General features: G+C 48.4%; 1 protein-coding gene across 1 annotated transcript in view; it reads right to left on the bottom strand.

Moving 5' to 3' along the window:
* Positions 1-7142: 7142 nt before the first annotated feature.
* IFNLR1 (interferon lambda receptor 1) overlaps positions 7143-18396 on the bottom strand; it is a 29653-nt gene continuing 18399 nt past the window's right edge. Inside the window, exons 3-7 of the mRNA XM_077150840.1 lie at positions 17232-17416; positions 15181-15323; positions 12593-12752; positions 12316-12449; positions 7143-11246 (exon numbers count right to left, since the gene is read on the bottom strand). Coding sequence (XP_077006955.1) covers positions 10491-11246; positions 12316-12449; positions 12593-12752; positions 15181-15323; positions 17232-17416 — 1378 coding nt within the window. The 3' untranslated portion in view covers positions 7143-10490. The remainder of the gene's footprint in view (positions 11247-12315; positions 12450-12592; positions 12753-15180; positions 15324-17231; positions 17417-18396) is intronic.

Below are 18396 nucleotides of genomic sequence, written 5' to 3'. Positions count from 1 at the left end.
TTCTACTTGTCTGTTTGACATGGTAGATAAGAGGAGCATCAGACACAAGGTTTTCACAATCACACAGTCACATTGTGAAAGCTATATCATTATTCAGTCATCATCAAGAAACATGGCTACTGGAACACAGCTCTACATTTTCAGGCAGTTCCCTCCAGCCTCTCCACTACATCTTGAATGACAGGGTGATATCTACTTAATGCATAAGAATAACCTCCAGGATAACCTCTCGACTCTGTTTGGAATCTCTCAGCCATTGACACTTTGTCTCATTTCTTCCCCCTTTTGGTCGAGAAGGTTTTCTCAATCCCTTGATGCTGAGTCTCAGCTCATTCTAGGGTTTTTCTCAGTCCCTTGATGCCGAGTCTCAGCTCATTCCAGGCTCTCTGTCCCACATTGCCAGGAGGGTCCACACCCCTGGGAGCCACGTCCCACGCAGAGAGGGGGAGGGTGGCGAGACTGCTCGTCATGTTGGCTGGGGAGAGAGGCCACATCTGAGCAACAAAAGAGGCTCTCTTGGGGGTGACTCTAAGGCCTAAATTTTAAGTAGACTTGACCTATCCTTTGTGGGCTTAACTTTCATATGAACAAACCCCAAGACTGGGGGCTCAGGCTATAGCTTTGGTTGTCCACACTGCTTGTGAGAATATCAAGAATTCAACTTGGGGAGGATGAATTTCTCCCCACTCTCACCATTCCCCAAAGGGGGCTTGCAAACACTTTTCCAGTCACTGATCAAATCACTCTGGGATTCATCTGGGCATGACTCTGGACAAACCAACAAAATCTCATATCCTACCTGAGATTCCAAGTACTTATGGTGTTCAATCAAACTATCTACATAAGTTATGATATTATTCTTAAGTTGAGTTACACGTTCACATCTGGAAGGAGAGGTTCAGGCTGCGGGGAAGGTGGGGCATGAGCACGGTCCTCAGATACCTGAGGGGCTGTTGTGCAGAGAAGGTTCTAGATTCATTTTGTGTAACTGAGTCTAAACGAGAAAACCAGGCCAGTGGAGAGCCATGCTAGGGAAGCAACTTTTCCTTGGGGTAAGGAAATAGTTCTCACTATGATGACGTGGGTGGCTCTGGGATGGGCTGGTGAGGTAGAAAGCTCTTGGCTGCTGGAGGTTTTCAAAGAGAGGCTCTGGGCTCTGGTAGATGTTCCCTAGATAATCTCACCCTCTGGTTTCTAAAAATTCAATGTCTTCCCAGTGAGAGAGAAAGCATTGTGATTATAAAGAGCCGTGATGTATTTCTCTGTACCCTCCAATTGGCTGAACACAGAGCAGATGTCCAACACTGACTTATGGAATTGACCTTTTAGCAGCAGATTTGCCCTGCTGAGTCTTTGGCTCGGATTGTCGGGGAAAATGCACTTGTTTTCTCCAATGTTCCTCGCATTCTCTTGCCTTTGAGCCTTTGTATGAGCTGTTCTCACTGTCTGGAATACCCACTGCACTTCTTTTTCCTGTCTAACTCCTGGTCATTCTTTGGACCTCTTCTCATATTTACTTCCTCCAGGAAGCCTTCCCTGTGTGCGTATATGCTGCCTACCCGAGCCTGGTGCTCTGGCCCCAGCCTGACATTGATGGCATTATATTCTCCATTTCCCCTGTTGCCTCTGCTGACTGTGGAGGTAGAGGGTGTAACCTGCTCCCCTCGGGATTGCAGCATCCAGTACAAGCTGGCACAAAGCAGGCACTCAGCAATATTTGCTGAATGAATGAGTGTACTGGGGGAACTGGCCAGGGCTTTGATACTGGCTACAGGACATCCCTAAGTTGTAGAAAAAGCATGTTTTAAAATGACATATGCTAGTGGCTGAGAGAGTTCAAATAGAGTTGAGAGGCTACTCTGGAGGTCACTCTTACACAAACTTCAGTTAGACATTGCTACCTATCATAGCTTGCCAAACCCCAATCAAAACCATACCTGCCAATCCTAAAGAACACCTAGGGCATTACATAAGATTCTACAAAAGTTCTGTGCACTAGGGTAACTTTCCAGAAACCTATAACCACCAGATGGGTCCCTGGATTAGATGTGTCCTGAAATGCAGAGGGGCCAGCCTCTCCAGAACATCAGCTAGTTCCATCCCCCTATCCTATATTATCGACAGCCCCTTCCAACATGAAAAAGTTAGAATAGGCATAGTTCAAACATCCCTAAAGAGAGGGAGAAAGATCAAAGGTGATGGTGGAGTTATACAGAGAAGGTAGGGTTTAACAAATGAGTATGACTGCCGAATCATTATATTGATATTTCTTTTAGTCTTCAGCATTGTTCTAGTTTGCTAGAATGCAATATACCAGAAACAGAATGGCTTTTAACAAGGGGAATTTAATGAGTTGCTAGTTTACAGTTCTAAGGCCGAGAAAATGTCTCAATTAAAACAAGTCTACAGGGCGGGCCACGGTGGCTCAGCAGGCAAGAATGCTTGCCTGCCATGCCCAAGGACCTGGGTTCAATTCCCGGTGCCTGCCCATGTAAAAAAAAATTAAATTAAAATAAAAAAAAAAAAACAAGTCTACAGAAATGTCCAATCAAAGGCATCCAGGGAAAGATACCTTGGTTCAAGAAGGCCAATGAAGTTCAGGGTTTCTCTTTCAGCTGGAAGGGCACATGGTGAACACAGCATCATCTGCTAGCTTTCTCTCCTGGCTTCTGGTTTCATGAAGCTCCCCAGGAGGCATTTTCCTTCTTCATCTCCAAAGGTCACTGGCTCGTGGACGCTCTGCTTCGTGGTGCTGCAGCATTCTCTGCTCTCTTTGAATCTCTCTCTCCAAAATATTTCCTCTTTTATAGGACTTCAGAAACTAATCAAGACCCACTCAAATGGGTGGAGACATGTCATCCCCTAATCCAGTTTAACAACCATTCTTGACTAAATCACATCAACCAGGGAGATGACCTCATTACAGTTTCAAACATACAGTATTGAATAGAGATTATTCTACCTTTATGAAATGGGATTTATATTAAAACATGGCTTTTCTTAGGGGGCATGCTTCCTTTCAAACCAGCACAAGCATCTTAAAGCAGCTAGAAGTAAAAACCTGAAATTGTAGAACTGCAGTCCATACCAAACTCTGAAAGCTGTTCTACAACTAATTGTTATGATGTGCTGAAATTTATCGCTTTTTCATATATATGCTATTTTTCAAAAAAAAGAAAAAAGTTGATGGTGATGATGAATGCACAGCTATATGATGATATGGCGAATCACTGATTGCACAGTTTGGATGATTACATGCTGTGTGAATATATAATGTGTATCAATTAAAAAAAAAAAAAGACACGTACTCAGGAACGTGCCCTGCTCCATTCTCTTCTTTTAACACCCAGGGAAATCAGAGCCTGTTCTGTGGAAGTGAGAACATCAAAAAGCAGAGGGGCATCTGCAGGAGGGCTTCCGGGGTGGGGCGCGCTGTCTCTGGTGGCGACTCTGCAGTTGAGAGCCCAAGGCCCCTGGCATTCCTGGATGGAGGAACAAAGAGCACAGCTGGACCACCCGCCCCAGAGCCTCTTCCTGGAGAGAAGCCTGAGACTCACTTTGGCGTCCATCTGACTCTAAGCCTGGGCTGTGTCAACCAGGGACGCTGACTTAGATGGCCTGGGCAGGTCCCAGCTCTGCACCCAACGCCACGTTCCCTTAGGGCCTCAGCTTCTCTCTCTGGGAGGGAGACTTCATCTCGAAGGCCCGGAGAGCTTGAGAGCTCCCTGTTTCTGCGTGGCTTTGGGGTTGGAAATCTCCCCGCCATCCCAGAATCCCCTTCATGACTATTGTGGATTACATGAGGACACATTTATCCCAGCATTTATTGACTCAGCTCTCGGGATAAGGAGTTCCAGAAGCTTCTTACATGCTTATAAGGTTATTTTTCCCCAGAAAAATAAAAAAGAAGATCCAGCTTCTCATGCCAGGATTTAGATAACACTTTCACCTGCCCTCTGGGAGCTGGGTGAAGTGGAGAGAATATGGTCTTTGGGTAGAGATCTGGGTTCAGATCCAACCTCCGTCATTTACCCACCGTGTGCGGGTCACTTAACCTCAGCCTTCTCATCTGCAAACTGGAAACAGTACCTCTGCTCCTCAGCGCTGCTGTGAGGGTCAGGCACACCGACGCGGCGGGGCTGCTTCTGAGGCGGGGTCTCATGCAGCGAGCCGCCTGGTACCAAATGAGGAACCAAGAGCAAAGTGAGGTCCCTTGAACGCCTGTGCCGCAACCTGGATTCCTGAGTGTGCAAAGTGTGGGTGGGGGCAAGGAGGACAATGACGTCCACTTGAAGTTGGAATTGGCTTTCTGAGGCCAAACCCCAGGGGTGGGGGAGGCAAAGGCGCTGCAGCCTACAGATGAGGCCTTGGCAGGGCCTGGGGCTCACTGAGGAACGGGGGAAGGGAGCTCTGGGCCCCTGAGAGAAAGTGAGGTTGGGGGGTGGTGGTGCATGTCCCTCAAGGACAGCCCCGACTCATCCTGCAGGCTCGGACACCCAGAGACCACCCCCACTGCCCACCAGGACAGGGTACTCAGAGGCACTCCTATCTTGGGACCACCCCCCCACCTTCTCCTCCTAACCTATTTAAAGAGGTAGTAAGAAAAAAAAATCACCCTTGATAATTGATAAAAGCTGCACACCTCTGTATCCTGCATTACCACATGCCACGGGGTGGGGCTTTCTGGGTTGGACTGGGTCCCAGAGCAAACCAGTATCTCTTGAGCAATTGACTCATGGGACTCACTCACCTATTTAGGTTTATATATACCATCCGGTCTGTTTAAAAAAACCAAAAATCCCTCATCACTTTAGCTCCACTTTGCATACACAATATGGACTCAAGAAAGATGTAAGCAAGCAATCACTGATGGAGTGAGGCTTTAACCATCTGGAAAATAAGTTATAGAGTGAAAACACTAGGAGACTCAGGGACTGTTGAGCCCCACTTGCCCTCAGTCCCTCGCTGGCTCACTCACTGCACAGCTCTGAAGCCCCCCTCCAGGCAGATGCTGGGTTGAGGGAAGACAGGCATTGCTGTGCAGCAGGAATTTGGGGGTGTAGGATGGCATCGTCTGACGCAAGCTTTCTGGCTAACTTATACAGAAGTCAGGCACAGTCAGCGCCTTGGGAGTTCTTCCTCAACCTCTTCCTGACCTTGATTCATTGATTCATTGATTCATTCATTCATTCATTCATTCATCTCTGTGCCAGAAGCTGGTGCCAGGAGGAAAACCAGTCCCTTCCTTAGAGGAGTTCCAGGAGGTAACATCCATCACCCCAAACTTCCCCGCTCCCAGCAACCTTGAGCACTGCCCTTGGGAGAACACGTGCGATCTGAGCAGCCCTGCCACGCCACCACTGTCCAGAAGGGAAGCAAAGAGGCTAAAAAGAGCTCAAAAGGTGACCTGGTTAAGAAAGTGGGGAGGTGGTTTGGAGAGGAAAGTTTTGCTCCATTTTCTTTTTTAATTAAAAAATAGTTCATTGAATAGAATTTAAATTCTAAAATGTGACACTATTTGATTCATTCTAGTTCATTTTCTAATTTCTCTGTCAAATTTTTAAACATTTTTTATTATAAAATATAACATATATACAAAAAAGCAGTTAATTTCAAAGTACATTATAACAAGTAGTTATAGAACAGATAGATCTCAGAGTTTGGTATGGGTTACAGTTACTCAATTTTAGTTGTTTCCTTCTAGCTGCTCCAAGACAATGGAGACTAAAAGAAATATCAATATAATGATTCATCGGTCATATTCATTTGCTAAATCCTATTTTCTCTGTTATAACTCCTCCTTCTCCTTTGATCCTTCTCCCAATCTTTATGGGTATTGGGGCTATACCCATCCTAACTTTTTCATGTTGGAAAGGGGTATCGATAATATGGGATAGTGGGATGGAACTAGCTGATATTATTGGAGAGGCTGGCCCCTCTGGATTGCAGGACTTATCTGGCCTAGGAACATCTGGAAGTTGTAGGTTTCTGGAAAGTAATCATGGTGGATGAAACTTTTGTAGAATCTCAGATAGAGCCCTAGTTATTGCTCTGTTATATAGAAAGGATCTTCTGCATATAAAGAAGGCAGAAATTCAAACTCTGATCAGAAATTGTGACATTCACTGTCTCTGTCTTGGTGAATTACCAAGGACATTTATTTGGTTACAAGTAATAAAAGCCAGGAGACGGTGGCTTAAATGCTGGCCTAAAACCGGGGTGTAGGGTAACTTAGAGAAACTGAGAACAGAGCTATGTCTGGGCCTTGGCAATGGACTGAAACCAGAGCATATCATTTCTCTTCTTGGCTTCTCATGGGGCAGCCCCGCTCTTGTCTCATGTGCAGACTGGGCTTTCCTGCTCCTCAGAGTGGGAAATATGGCCATTGTAGGTTGGAAGTTACCTGTTCCCGGTCCCACCAGCCAGGAAGACTTCCGAATCCCAGGGAAAGGGACTTGGACCAGCTCCATCTGGGTCTGGTGCTCACCTGGTATCAGTCAATGGTGATGCTTTGCAAGCCTTTGCTGGGCAGCCACCACATGGCCCTGGAAGAATCGCTGGGAGTGGAGAGCCGCTCTTTGATAGAGACCTACCACCACGAGTTTGGGCTTGAAAGCTCAGCCACACAGAGGCTGTGCTATGTCCTTCCAATGACCATAGCTGCGATCAGTGAGCTGCCAGGGTGGTGCCGTTGAGGATACTGAGGCCCTGCCCGTATCCCTGGCACTCATCTTTCCTATGCACCCAGATGAACTCTGCCTGAGGGGAGCAGCCTTCAACACAGGGTCGATGCCCCAGCTCCTGCCCAGGCAAGGAGGAACTGATCTGGAGTGTGCTACATGACCCCACCCCCCAAAAAAATTTTCCAGTGGGACTGTGCTCGCTGTCCATAGCAGCAACCTGCTCGTTTATATACCTTGACTGGCTGCCTTCACTTCCCTTTCTCACCTGCCCCCACCCCCAGCAGTGCATCCTGGAGTCAATGCCAAATGTATCACTTTATACCCCCAAATCCTCGTCTCTAGGCCTGTTTCTGGGGGACCTAACCCAAGACTCTTGTTTCTTAACACTTAGGTTTCCCATTGTGAGTGGTGAAGAGCCATTGAAAAATAAAAGCACACACTTTTCTGTTCAATTTTTCTTTAAAAATAGAACTTTATTAAAACAGTTTGGGGTAGATGCCAACAAGCATTAGGGCATTATTTAAACATGATATAAACCTAGAACAAACTTAGGAATAAATATAAATATCTAAGAATACAGACTCTTCTCAGCTACTTTAAAGAATGATATATGTTGCTATAACCTAAGGTGCTACACTTTTTCACTTGAGATCCTTCAAGAGTGGTTCAACCCTCCCCGCTGCTCTGCAGCTCCCTGCTTCTGCTCTCAGAAATGTGAAAGGGTTTTGTAAACAGTTGAGAGCTGAACACATGTAACAAGATAGTATATTGATTATCAGTGTTAGTTTGCAAGCTGCTGGAATGTGATATACCAGAACTGGAACAGCTTTTAAAAAAGAGGAATTTAATAAGGTTCAAGCTTACAGTTTGAAGTCTATGGAAATGTTCAAACTAAGGCAACCAGGGAAAGATACCTTAATGGAAGAAAGGCTGATACATCTGGAACACCTGTGTCATCCGAGAGGGTAGACTGGTCCCTTGCTCCTGGACTCCGTTGCCTTCAGCCTCTGATCCTGTGGGGGTTCCTCACTTTGCTTCTACAGGGCTGGCCTTCATCTCTTGGCTTCCCATGGCTCTCTCTATGTCCTGGTTTACTTAGCATCTCATGACAATGTCTGCTGGGCTCCAAAGCATCTCCAAACATCCACGTGTCTGCACCTGTGTCAGCTCTGCTGGGAAGTTTCTGTCGGCTCTCAGGCTTCTGTTGTTTGTCTAGGCTCTGTCCTTTCTTTCGTTTCTGACTCTTGCCAAAATGTTTCCTTTTAAAGGATTCTAGTGAGCTAATCAAGATCCACCTGGAATGGGTGACGTTACATCTTCAGCTAATCCAAAATTAACACCCACAACTGGGTGGGTCACATCGCCATGGAGACAACCTAACCACAAGATTCCAACCTACATGGCCATACAGGATTAAAAGAAATGGCTGCCTCCACAAGACTAACTCAGGGTAAAAACATGGCTTTTCTGGGGTACATCATATATTCAAACCGGCATACATGCTTCCCACGGGTTTTTCCCTACTGAATGACCATAACGGAGCTGGATGTTAGAATTCCTCAAAATCTCAGCCTCTATTAGAAACTGAACTTTAAGAACAAAACAAAACAGGATTTAAAGAATAAAGTGGTTACTTAAAACAGTAGCAAGGGCAGTTCTTAGTTTTGTGACGTTACCTCCACGAGGCAGCTTGGCTGGGTCAGCCTCTGGGCATTTCCTTGGGAGCTGGCCCTGAGTCACCGTCTGTTCCAGCTCTGTGGTTTCAGTTTGTTCCTCCTTTGAGTTCAACAACGTGGAAAGGTCTCATTGTGGGGGAAACCCCCAGAGGAACGTGTGAGCCCTAGCAGCAGTGAAGGCTTCTTGCCAACTTAATGCCACCTGGAAATCCTGGGTAATATCTAGGCCTTTGTTGGACATGGCCCAGTTGGGAGGAGACCAATTTCATACACAATAAATTGCCATTCCTTGTTGGGTGACCTTAGCAAGAACCTTTGCCACCCTGGGCCTCCACTTCTTCACTGGAGTGGTGGTTGGCTGATTTCTTATTCATTCCCTAAACAAAACTTCAAGTGGAAGGCCGCTGAATGCAAATCAGGGCACAAGAGGCTGCTTAGGTTGAAGGTGAGGAGGGGGTTCCAGCCCTGTGGTTCCCCCCATCTGAGACTTCTCCCTGTGGACCAAGGCCTTTCAAAGCTGCAAGGTTTGAGAACCTCTGGACTTGATAACTTCTAGGAATTTTTCCATACCTGCCACTGACTACTATACCCTTATGATGGTTTCAAACAACACAGCTCTGTAGATAAAATAGGCACAAATATCCTTTTATGGCAAATGGAGAAATGGACGTCCTGGCAGGTTAAGTGGCCGGGCTCAGGTCAGAGAGCTAAGAGTTCAGATCCCTGGCCACAAAACTGACAAAAGTCTTGGTCATGAGGGCAAAGACTCAGGGATGCGTGTCTGTATGCAGGACAAGTGGAGGGCTAGCAAAGCAGTGTCTGAGAATGCCCACCACGACCCTCAGGTGGGGGCAGTCAACTGCTTGCAGGACTGGAAGGGGAACGACTCTTCCTTCATGACACCAATAGTCAACCAAAGGGTCTCACATGCTACCCAAAACAGTGATGGCAGGCCCGGGCATCCAAACTCCCGACACACTGGACCGCTGGAAGGCGGGCCACAGAGTTCCCATTTCTGGGAAAAGGGCGAGGGACCAAGCTCTGCCTTCTGAGGGCTCACTTTCCTGATGGGGAGGCCAGGAGCAGGGTGGGAGGAAGGAGGTAAACTAGAGGGGAGACAGGGTTGAAAGCTGGATGCTTCCAGCCACTCGGAGTTTGGGGATCACAGATGGGAGATGCTCAGGGAGGGGTCTCCTCAGAGCCTGGATGATGGAGAACCCTTCCTGCCCCACACTGAGGCATGAACAATTGTGCAGGTACAACGCGGCACACGTCTGAGATTTCCCTGAATGCTCATAGCAGCCCCGGAGGTAGATGCAAGATGAGCAAACCTAAGTTCAGGAAGGGAAGGTCACTTACCTATGATCACACAGCTAGTAAATGGCAGAGCAGGAACGTGAACCCAGATCCGACAATAAAAGACTGCAGGGCAGGCCACAGTGGGTCTTGCCAGCCATGCTGGAGACCTGGGTTTGAGGTTTGATTCCCGGTGCCTGGCCATGCAAAAAAAAAAACGACTGTGCAATACCATGACCCCATGGACTGGGATTTGAGTAATGATCTTCCTTTGCCTTCCCCTCCGGTACCCTTAGCTGAAGGGATTTTGATTCATCTGGGCCCATTCTAGGGAACTTTTGACTAAGGAAGCCTGACCTGGGGGAAGAGGGGGCTCCACGGGTGCTGGAGGAAGGCCTGAGGCTCTGATATACCAGAAGTGCGTCCAGCAGGATGACCTCTCCCCTAAAAATATCAGCCAGCTCTTCGGTGGTGTCTGCCCTCGATGTGCCCTGTCATCTGACCTCACCTGTTGCATGCTGTCTGAAGGTACTTTCTCCACCTGGTCTGTTACCCCAGGAACAATGGATCTCGGGATCTGACTCTCAACCAACCCTCAATTTTAGCCCATCCTGTCTCCACCCTGTGGGGGTCCAGCCCTCAGAGGGTGAGCCATAGGATGGGGTGGCTTCTCCCCACTCAACCCAACTGACAAGCAGTTCCAGGAAGTGTAGCGAGAACCCTCAGGCCGCAGGGATGACTGCAGGCTCTCAACTCTTGGTAGTGTCTTGGGCCCTTGGAGGAGCCAGCAGCCAGAGCAGCAGCACCAGACTCGCTGGGAAGCAGGAAGGTGGGTTCACCTTGCCATGTAGTGCCCAAGCAGCCCATTCCTGCCCCGAGGGCTCAGGGGTCTCTCAGTCTCCCAGCCTCCAGCTTCGCTGTTCTCAGTTTCTGATTCCCCTCCATCCTCTTCCTCCTCCTCCTTGGGGCCACTGTCCCAGCAGAAGGTCAATGTCTGGAGAGAAACCAGGGGCTCCCTGGGGAGCAGATTCGGCCCTGCTGAAGAGGAGCTCCAGGTGGGCTGTGAGGAGAGGTCGTCTTTCAGTGGCTCTTCCAAGGGACCTGAATCCTTGGAAAATTCAGGTAATGGGAGAGGATCCCCATGTCCATCCCCATCCACCTCCTTGCCTGTTCCCTTTTGGGCCAGGTAGGCAGGGGTCTCCGCCTTGTCCCAGGAGGAGGAGCCCACGGTGCTGGCCCAGCGTCTACGTGAATAATCCCCAGTAGGGGCGTCTTTGACTTGGACCAGGGGAATGTAGGGCCCCACTGAGTCCAGCCCATCTGCCTCAGGCTGCCCCGGGACCTGACGCCCTTGTCCCAGCAAGGGGGGTGGTCTGATGTAGGGCTGGAAGCTGTCACTGTCGTCTGTGTCTTCCTCCTCATCCTCAGTGCTGTCCTCTAACTCTGCCTGCAGGGCAGATGGGGCTCTGACTCCAGGGGTCAGCCTGGCCCTTCTGGTCAGTTCCTTTTTGGGACAGAGGAGCAAGTCATCTGAGGATTCTGGGCCACTGGGCTGAAAGGCTGCCACTGGGGTTCTGTGTCCAGAAAACTCCTGATTAGGGGAGGGAAGAAAAGAGCACAGAATTCAGCCTTTCTTGAAACATGCCTTTTTAAATTTGTATTCCCCTAGAAACAGACACTGAGAAAAATACTCGAGAGTGGGTATTTTCTCTAGGAGGTGATCCCAGGCAGCAGAAAAGTAGCTAACAAAGGGGGTATTATAAAGAAAGTTACCACTGTGGGCACTGGGGGACAAATCCTACTGGGGAACTCAGGGAGCAGCTGTAGTGTGCTCAGTTCAGAGCACCCCACCTGGGGAGAGAGGGCAGAGCATTTAGGCACCAGCTGCTGTCACCCCTCTAAGGGGTGGCGGTGGTGCTAATTCCCAGCCACTTGCAGCCTACCATGCATTGGAGCAGGACAGATCCTAGCCCCCAGGAGAAGTCCCTGGGATGGAGGTGCTGTCTGCTGGAAGGTGAGCTGGTGAGCACAAAATGGGAAGGCTGAGAGGTTGTACCTACCATCAGAGTCAGTGGGATTTCCCGTAGGAAGTGGAGCCAGGAACCTTGAAAACTTCCCCTGTACAGCGACACTCAGAATCCAGCCTCAAAGCCCCAACCTCACCCCACTGCCCTCTGAGCCTCGCCCCTTTCCCCTACCCAAGCTGGTCATCAGATTCTAAGGAAGTGAGCCCAAGGACTAGTGAGGAAGTTCCAAGGCCTGTCTGGCAAGACTGGTCCTTGGTTAATCTGTGAACTAAGCGCTGGGCTCTCCTATGACTTCCTCTTTCGGTGTCACCTTCCCCACATCCATTCTGGGCATCTTGCCCAAGTCCTAAGACTAAGGGCTCTGTTTTTGGTACCCAACAAATCCTTAGCAGAGATGAGGTTATTTCACTAAGAAAGACGTAAAGCACTCCTCCCTCCCAGGAGTATTTGCTATTTTAATCGGGTGCCAAAGGAATGAGTTATTAATGGTGGAAATTTAGACCTGAAAATAGGAGAAGTCTGTGGTCTGGACTGTCTTGATATTCTACCTTAACTACTTGTAAATCTAGCCTCACTTCCTTATTCTTCAACCTCTACCCCCATCTACCACCTGCCCCCTGAGATTTACTATACCAGAGCCCGTGGCATCTTGGCCCGCTGAAACCAGGGGTTCCCCACAAAGCTCGTCCAGATCACACCCCCTGTGGCAATCACCAGCAGCAGCGGCAGCAGAAGCAGCGGCAGCACCAGGAATGGCCAGCTGGCTTCTAGAGAAGAAAGAATAACAGTGCGGTGGAGCTGGGATTTTAATCTAGGTGAGTCTGTCTCTAGACTCAACACATTCTAACCATTATATTATGGCAACTCTGAGACCCGGGGAAAGAGTCCCTCTGTAACCCTCTGCACCCACCTGGATTCTCCAGGAAGAAGCAAGTGGGCTTGGAGAACTTGCTGCATTTGGGGGCAGTGAAGGTATAGATGGTCCTGGCACTGAGGCAGTGGTGACCACGGGTGGCTGTCTGGAGAGGAATCTGGACCAGCTGGCCATGGGGGGTTGCTGGAAATAGGGTCTGTGTGGAAAGCGAGGCAGAGGTCAGGCAGATCTGCTGTGGGGTTGACTCTGGGCAGCCAGGTCAACGTGGGGTCAGTGGGCAGCGTATGACGGTGATGCTTCCGCCTTCTTTTCTTTTCCTGCATTAAAGTCCAAGCACTGGGGGAGCACTGCCCAACACTACGCGGTTTCTTTTTCAACTGAGTCTTGAGAGAGGGATGGCCTAGTTCAAATCAACCCTGCCACTGAGGGCCATTCCCACATGCACCTTTTCCTGGGCCTGCTGGTCCTCTGTTCCTCCCTCTTGCTTCAGCACTCTGGGGGGCAGGCCCCTTGACTTCCTACCCCAGGGGGTCATTCAGCTGTTACAGGCAGAGGAGACCCGAGGGCTGTGCTGCCCAGTACAGCAGCCACTGGCCACATGTAACTACCAAGCACCTGAACTGTGGCTGGCCCACACTGAGAGGTGCCATCGGCATAAAATACACACTGATTTCAATGACTAGGTGGAAAGCAAAAAGAGAATGTAAACTAGCTCAATAATTTCTATATTAATTACATGTTGAAACAATAACATTTTAGATCTGTAAGATTAAATAAAATCTACTATTAAAGTTAACTTCACCTGTTTCTTTTTTACTTTATTAGATGTGGCCCCTAGAAAAATTAAAATTCTTTGGCTTGCATTCTGTTTCTCCTGGACAGTGCTGGTCTAGAATATCTGTGAGATTCCCAAAGGGAGGCCAGGTATACCTTGGATTCAGATCTAAATCCCTAGGACCAGAGTATACAGGAGAGTGGGATGGGAATGCTGGTTCGGTAGAAAAAAAATGAACAAGAACAGGGGTCAGCCAACTGTAGGTCATGGGCCAAACGTGGCCCGTCACCTGTTTTTGTAACCAGAGTTTTATTGGAACATGGCCATGCCCATTTGTTTATACAGGGTCTGCGGCTCCTTTTGTGCTACAAAGCTGGAGGTGAGCAGCTGTGACAGACTGTGGCCTGTAAAGCTGTAACTATTTACTATCTGGTCCCTGAAGTGGATTAGTGGAACCCCAGCACCCCGGGTAGGATGTAAGAGGCACTGGGCAAACATTTGCTGAATAAATATTGAATGGCTGTGTGCCTGTGTGAGTGTGTTTATTAGATGCATGTCTGAAGGCCTCCTCATGCGATGTAAAACCTGGATCAGATAGGTGAGGAGAACGCATATTCATTTACCATTTTCCAAAGGCTTAATTTTTGACAACAGTTCTCCCTTGGGAAGGTGTAAACCTGTTTACTCATGCTTAAATTGGGGTAAATTGAGGCTCAGAAAGATCAAAGCACCTGTCCAATAACCCAGAGCAACGAAAAACTGATTTCCACAAGGGAAAGATTTCATAAAAAGCAATGGTCCATACAGCCATGCGATAGACCTGACACAATCATTTACTATTACAGTGCAGAAAAACATCTTAAGATGTTTGTGATATGTTGCTAATTGCGTAAGGCTGGCTATAAAGTGGTTTAATGGTGGTGATTCCATAAATCAGACGTCGGCAAACTGTGAACTACAGGTCAGCTCTGGTCTGCCACCTGTTTCTGTAGATAAAGTTTTATTAAAACATAACCACGTTGATTCTATACCTATAGTATATGGCCGCTTTCATGCTACAACGGCAGAGCTCAGTAATTATAATGCAGACTGGCCTGCAAAGCCAAAAATACACACTCATTAGCACTGTAACAGAAAAAGTTTGCCAAACCCTGCTCTAAATAAATACATACATATGCATTCGTATGACATAGGTCTGAAATGGGCTACACACCAAAGAATTGTTAGTGGTTGCCTCTGGGTACTGTTGATTTTCTTCTTAGCCCTTATCTGTATTTTCTGTAATGAATCTCGTGGCTTAACAAATAGGTTTCCTACAGCTTACCCTACTTCCACAGATTTTATTAAGAAGCAAAAATAAAGGGTTTGGGGCGGGCCACGATGGCTCAGCAGGCAGAGCTCATTCCCGGTGCCTGTCCGTGCAAAAATAAATAAATAAATAAAGGGTTTCATAATTTAAAAAGAAACGAGGGAGAAAACTGCTGTGCTGTGGCTCCTGTGATGTGCAGGGCAGGTGCCCTGCCCTTGGCCTCTCTGGTGGAGAAGGCAGGGGCAGGCTGCAGGCTGCAGGCCCATCACTCTGCAGTCCCTGCCCTGTCCTGGGTGTCCCTCAGGTGGGTCCTGGGTTTCTTCTGTTCCTAGGAGACAGTCACAGGCACTGGTCACTGAGATGTGACTGAGGCTAGCTCAGTGGCACTGAGGGCAGGGGGGACTGTCAGGAGTGGGGAGTGTGCTGGGAAAGGCTGCCTGGAGAAGGCATATGGGGAGCAGGCTGGGAGGGGGGGAAGAGCAGGGCTAGGCAGGACAGTAGGGGGTTCAGCGGGAGGCGGCTGGGAGGGTGTCATCCTACCTTATTCCCAGTCTCCTCCTTCCAGAAATTCACTTCATACTCCAGATCCAGCGGGGGTATGCACTCAGGCAGCTGGTATGTGGCATTGACACTCAGGACCTTCTCCATCTGGGTGAACACCAGGCTGGGTGGGGCCGGCTCCACTGGCAGGGACAGAAAGCACCCGTTAGCGCCCTCTGGGGTTTTGCTGTGTCCGTTCTCCTGCCTCCAGGCCCGGCCCTTACCTGACAATTAAGGGGAAATGAACTATACAAACTACGAAAGCAAGTGGCCAGGGTCACAGCGGAGAGGAGGAATAATAGTGCGGTGGCAGTACTGACGTGGGGAGGGGCATTCTGGCTTGGGGGCTGCTGCAGGAGAATCCGGAGGGCTTCAGGGAGGAAGCAGCAGGCTTTTTTTTTTTTTTTCATTTAACTTCTTCACTGTGTCTTTCTCTCTATTCTTCTAATCTACTATTCCAAACTATCCAGCAGTTGCCGTGGTTCATCCTTCATTCCTCTAGCCAGACTGCCTTCCCCAATCATCCTTCCTCTCTTTCCGATAATCCTCTCCTTGTTTCTTTTCTCTCCAGCCAACATTCCTTCCTATTCGTCCTTTCTTTCTGCCTTCATTTATACTTCCTGCCTTCTTTGCATCCAGCCACTCTACTTTTCTACTCATTCATTCTTCTTTTCTTTCCTAGCTATGGATCTTTTCTTCTTGTTTTTCCTTCATCCTTTCCCTCCTTCCTTTCCTCCTTACTCCCTTCTTCCTCCCTCAGTTCTTTCCTTTTTCCTTTCCCTTCCCTTTTCTCCTGCCCTTCCTAGACAGCGGCCTTCCTTCTGCGCGATCCACCCATCACCTTTACTTCCATTCCCCACCTCTCCATCCACACCTGTTTCTTTCCTCACAAGCATCTGTCCTTCCACCCAGCCTCCCTCCTTCCCATTCATCCATTGTTTCCTCTTCCTCTCCTCCACTCTTTTTACATTTCTCTTCTTCTTCACTTACCTTTCAATCCTTTTTCCCCCCTTCACTCTTCCTTCCATCCAGCTTCTTCCCTTGCAAATCATCTCTTACTTTTCTGCCATTCTTTGCTGCCATCATTCATTCATTCCCTCCCTCTCCTTCCATTGCCAAAGCAGCAAGTGACAGCTCTAAGCTCCATGAGGGTATTGTCTCGGTGTCTATCCTCCCCTTGTAAGCAGCCTCTCCCCATTCTTGATCCTCTTGCTCAAGGTCAGAAAGATCTAAACTCACATCTTATCTCCACTACTTTTTAGCTGTGACACCTAGCAAGTTCCTTAGCTTCCGGGAGTCTTCTTTTGTTTATTTTTAACGATATAATGAAAATAACCCTCATAAGTTCATTGTGAGGATTAGAAATAAAATAAACTGGGGGGAAAAATTGTGCTGTCTCTCCCAAGTGTTAAAATTGCTTATTTCTGAATGCAGTAGTCACAAGGGATTTTTTTTTTCCTCTCTACTTTTATCTTCTTTTCCCATCAAAATCATACAGTGTACTGACATGACTTTTGCCACCAGGACAGAAAGAAATTTGTGTCTTAAAGAGAGAGCTTGAACATTAAAAAAATAGGAATAAGTATATAACATGCCTTGTGTAGTATATGACCAAGGTGATGTGCAATAAAAGATAACAGACATTCTTAGCAGGAAGTACAAGTTGAATTGCTTGTCACGCAGCTCAGGATGTCATTCCGTCTTACTGCTGCATAATATTCCATCATATGTATATACCAAATTTTGTTAATCCACTCATCTTTTGACTGTTTCCATCTTTTAGCGATTGTGAATAGTGCTGCTAAGAATATCAGCATGTAAATCTCTGTTTGTGTCACTAACTCTGTTAAGGTTAGCTGGCTAGAATTCCCAAACTCCCCACCATGAAGTCAGGCCGCTCAGGCTGGATCTGGGGCACCATGGAGGGCTATCCTGGACAGCTGCTCTCTGTTTTGGAGAAGCAGGAGGCAGAAGGCTAGGAATGGCAGTGCCACTGAGTCAAGTTCCTGGACAGAGAGCCTCCCTGCCCACTCTTTCAGCCTCAGACCTACCTTCAAAAAGGTAATCCAAGTCCTTAGACTCCACCCAGGGGGACCTGGAGCTGGGAGAAGCCGCCTGCACACGCCCCTTGAACTTGTTGAACAGGTCTTGTTTCTCCAGGCACATCATGGAACACACCAGCTCCCTGGTTCCTGCACACTTCTTCACTCTTCGCCAGCGTCTGGGGTTCAGAGAGCTGAGGGGGGAGATGGGACAGCCTAGGCCATGGACTCAGCCACTTGTGGGGAGGGGGGACGGGAAGGGATGTGAGGGAACATATGATCACTCATGCCTTCCATTCCTCCTGATTATTCATCCATCCATCCGTCCATCCGTCCGTCCATCCATCCATCCATCCATCCATCCATCCACCCATCCATCTGTCCAGACAGGCAGCCAGTCACAGACTGGGTGGGAACTTGGGCTCTGGAGCCAGACAGATGTGAGTGGGAATCCTCACTCTGCTTCTCACGAGTTTTGGAAACAGGCTGGTTAATGCCCCTAAACTTCAGTCTCTTCATCTGTAAATAGGGGTAACAACGCAGTAGCTGCTATTGCCAGTACTAGTAACGATTCTGCTGTGTCTTTATTTATACAGTGTTTACAGAGCATCTGCCGGCTGTATGTCAGGGACTGTGCTGGCTGCTGGGGGGACGTCAAAGGGGAACAGGCAGGTCCATTACTCCATCCTCCTGAGAACAATGGGGCCCAAAGAAGGGGCCTATGGGCTGGGCGCTATTCTTGGCATTGGAGAATCAGCAGAGCATCAGAGAGAGGGGTTCCTGCCCCCTGGGAACTTATACTCTGGCAGGTGAGGGACAAGGGACAATAATTGCATCAATAAGATAAACGCAGGAGGTGGTTAAGTGCAATGAGGGAGATAAAATAGGATAACATGCAGTGATTCTTTCAAAAAGCTGCTCTGGGAAGGCTTCCCTGGGAGGTGGCGTTGAAGCCAAGGCCTAAATGATGAGGAGAGAGCCAAATAAAGGTTTGGGAGAAGGAACTGCCAAAGCAAAAGGCCTGGGGAGGGAAGGAGCCTGACCTGTTCTGAAAAGAGTAAGCCCAGTATGGCCGAAGGCTATGGGCCAGGGCGGTAGAGGTATGGGGAGACTGGAGATGAGGGGGGAAAGGAAGGTGGGGTAGAACAGGCCTGGCCTCACAGGTCTTGGTTAA

The sequence above is a fragment of the Tamandua tetradactyla genome, chromosome 2 (assembly GCF_023851605.1).
Source record: "Tamandua tetradactyla isolate mTamTet1 chromosome 2, mTamTet1.pri, whole genome shotgun sequence".
In the NCBI taxonomy this organism is placed as follows: Eukaryota; Metazoa; Chordata; class Mammalia; order Pilosa; family Myrmecophagidae; genus Tamandua; species Tamandua tetradactyla.
This window is presented reverse-complemented; position numbering and strand designations above follow the sequence as displayed.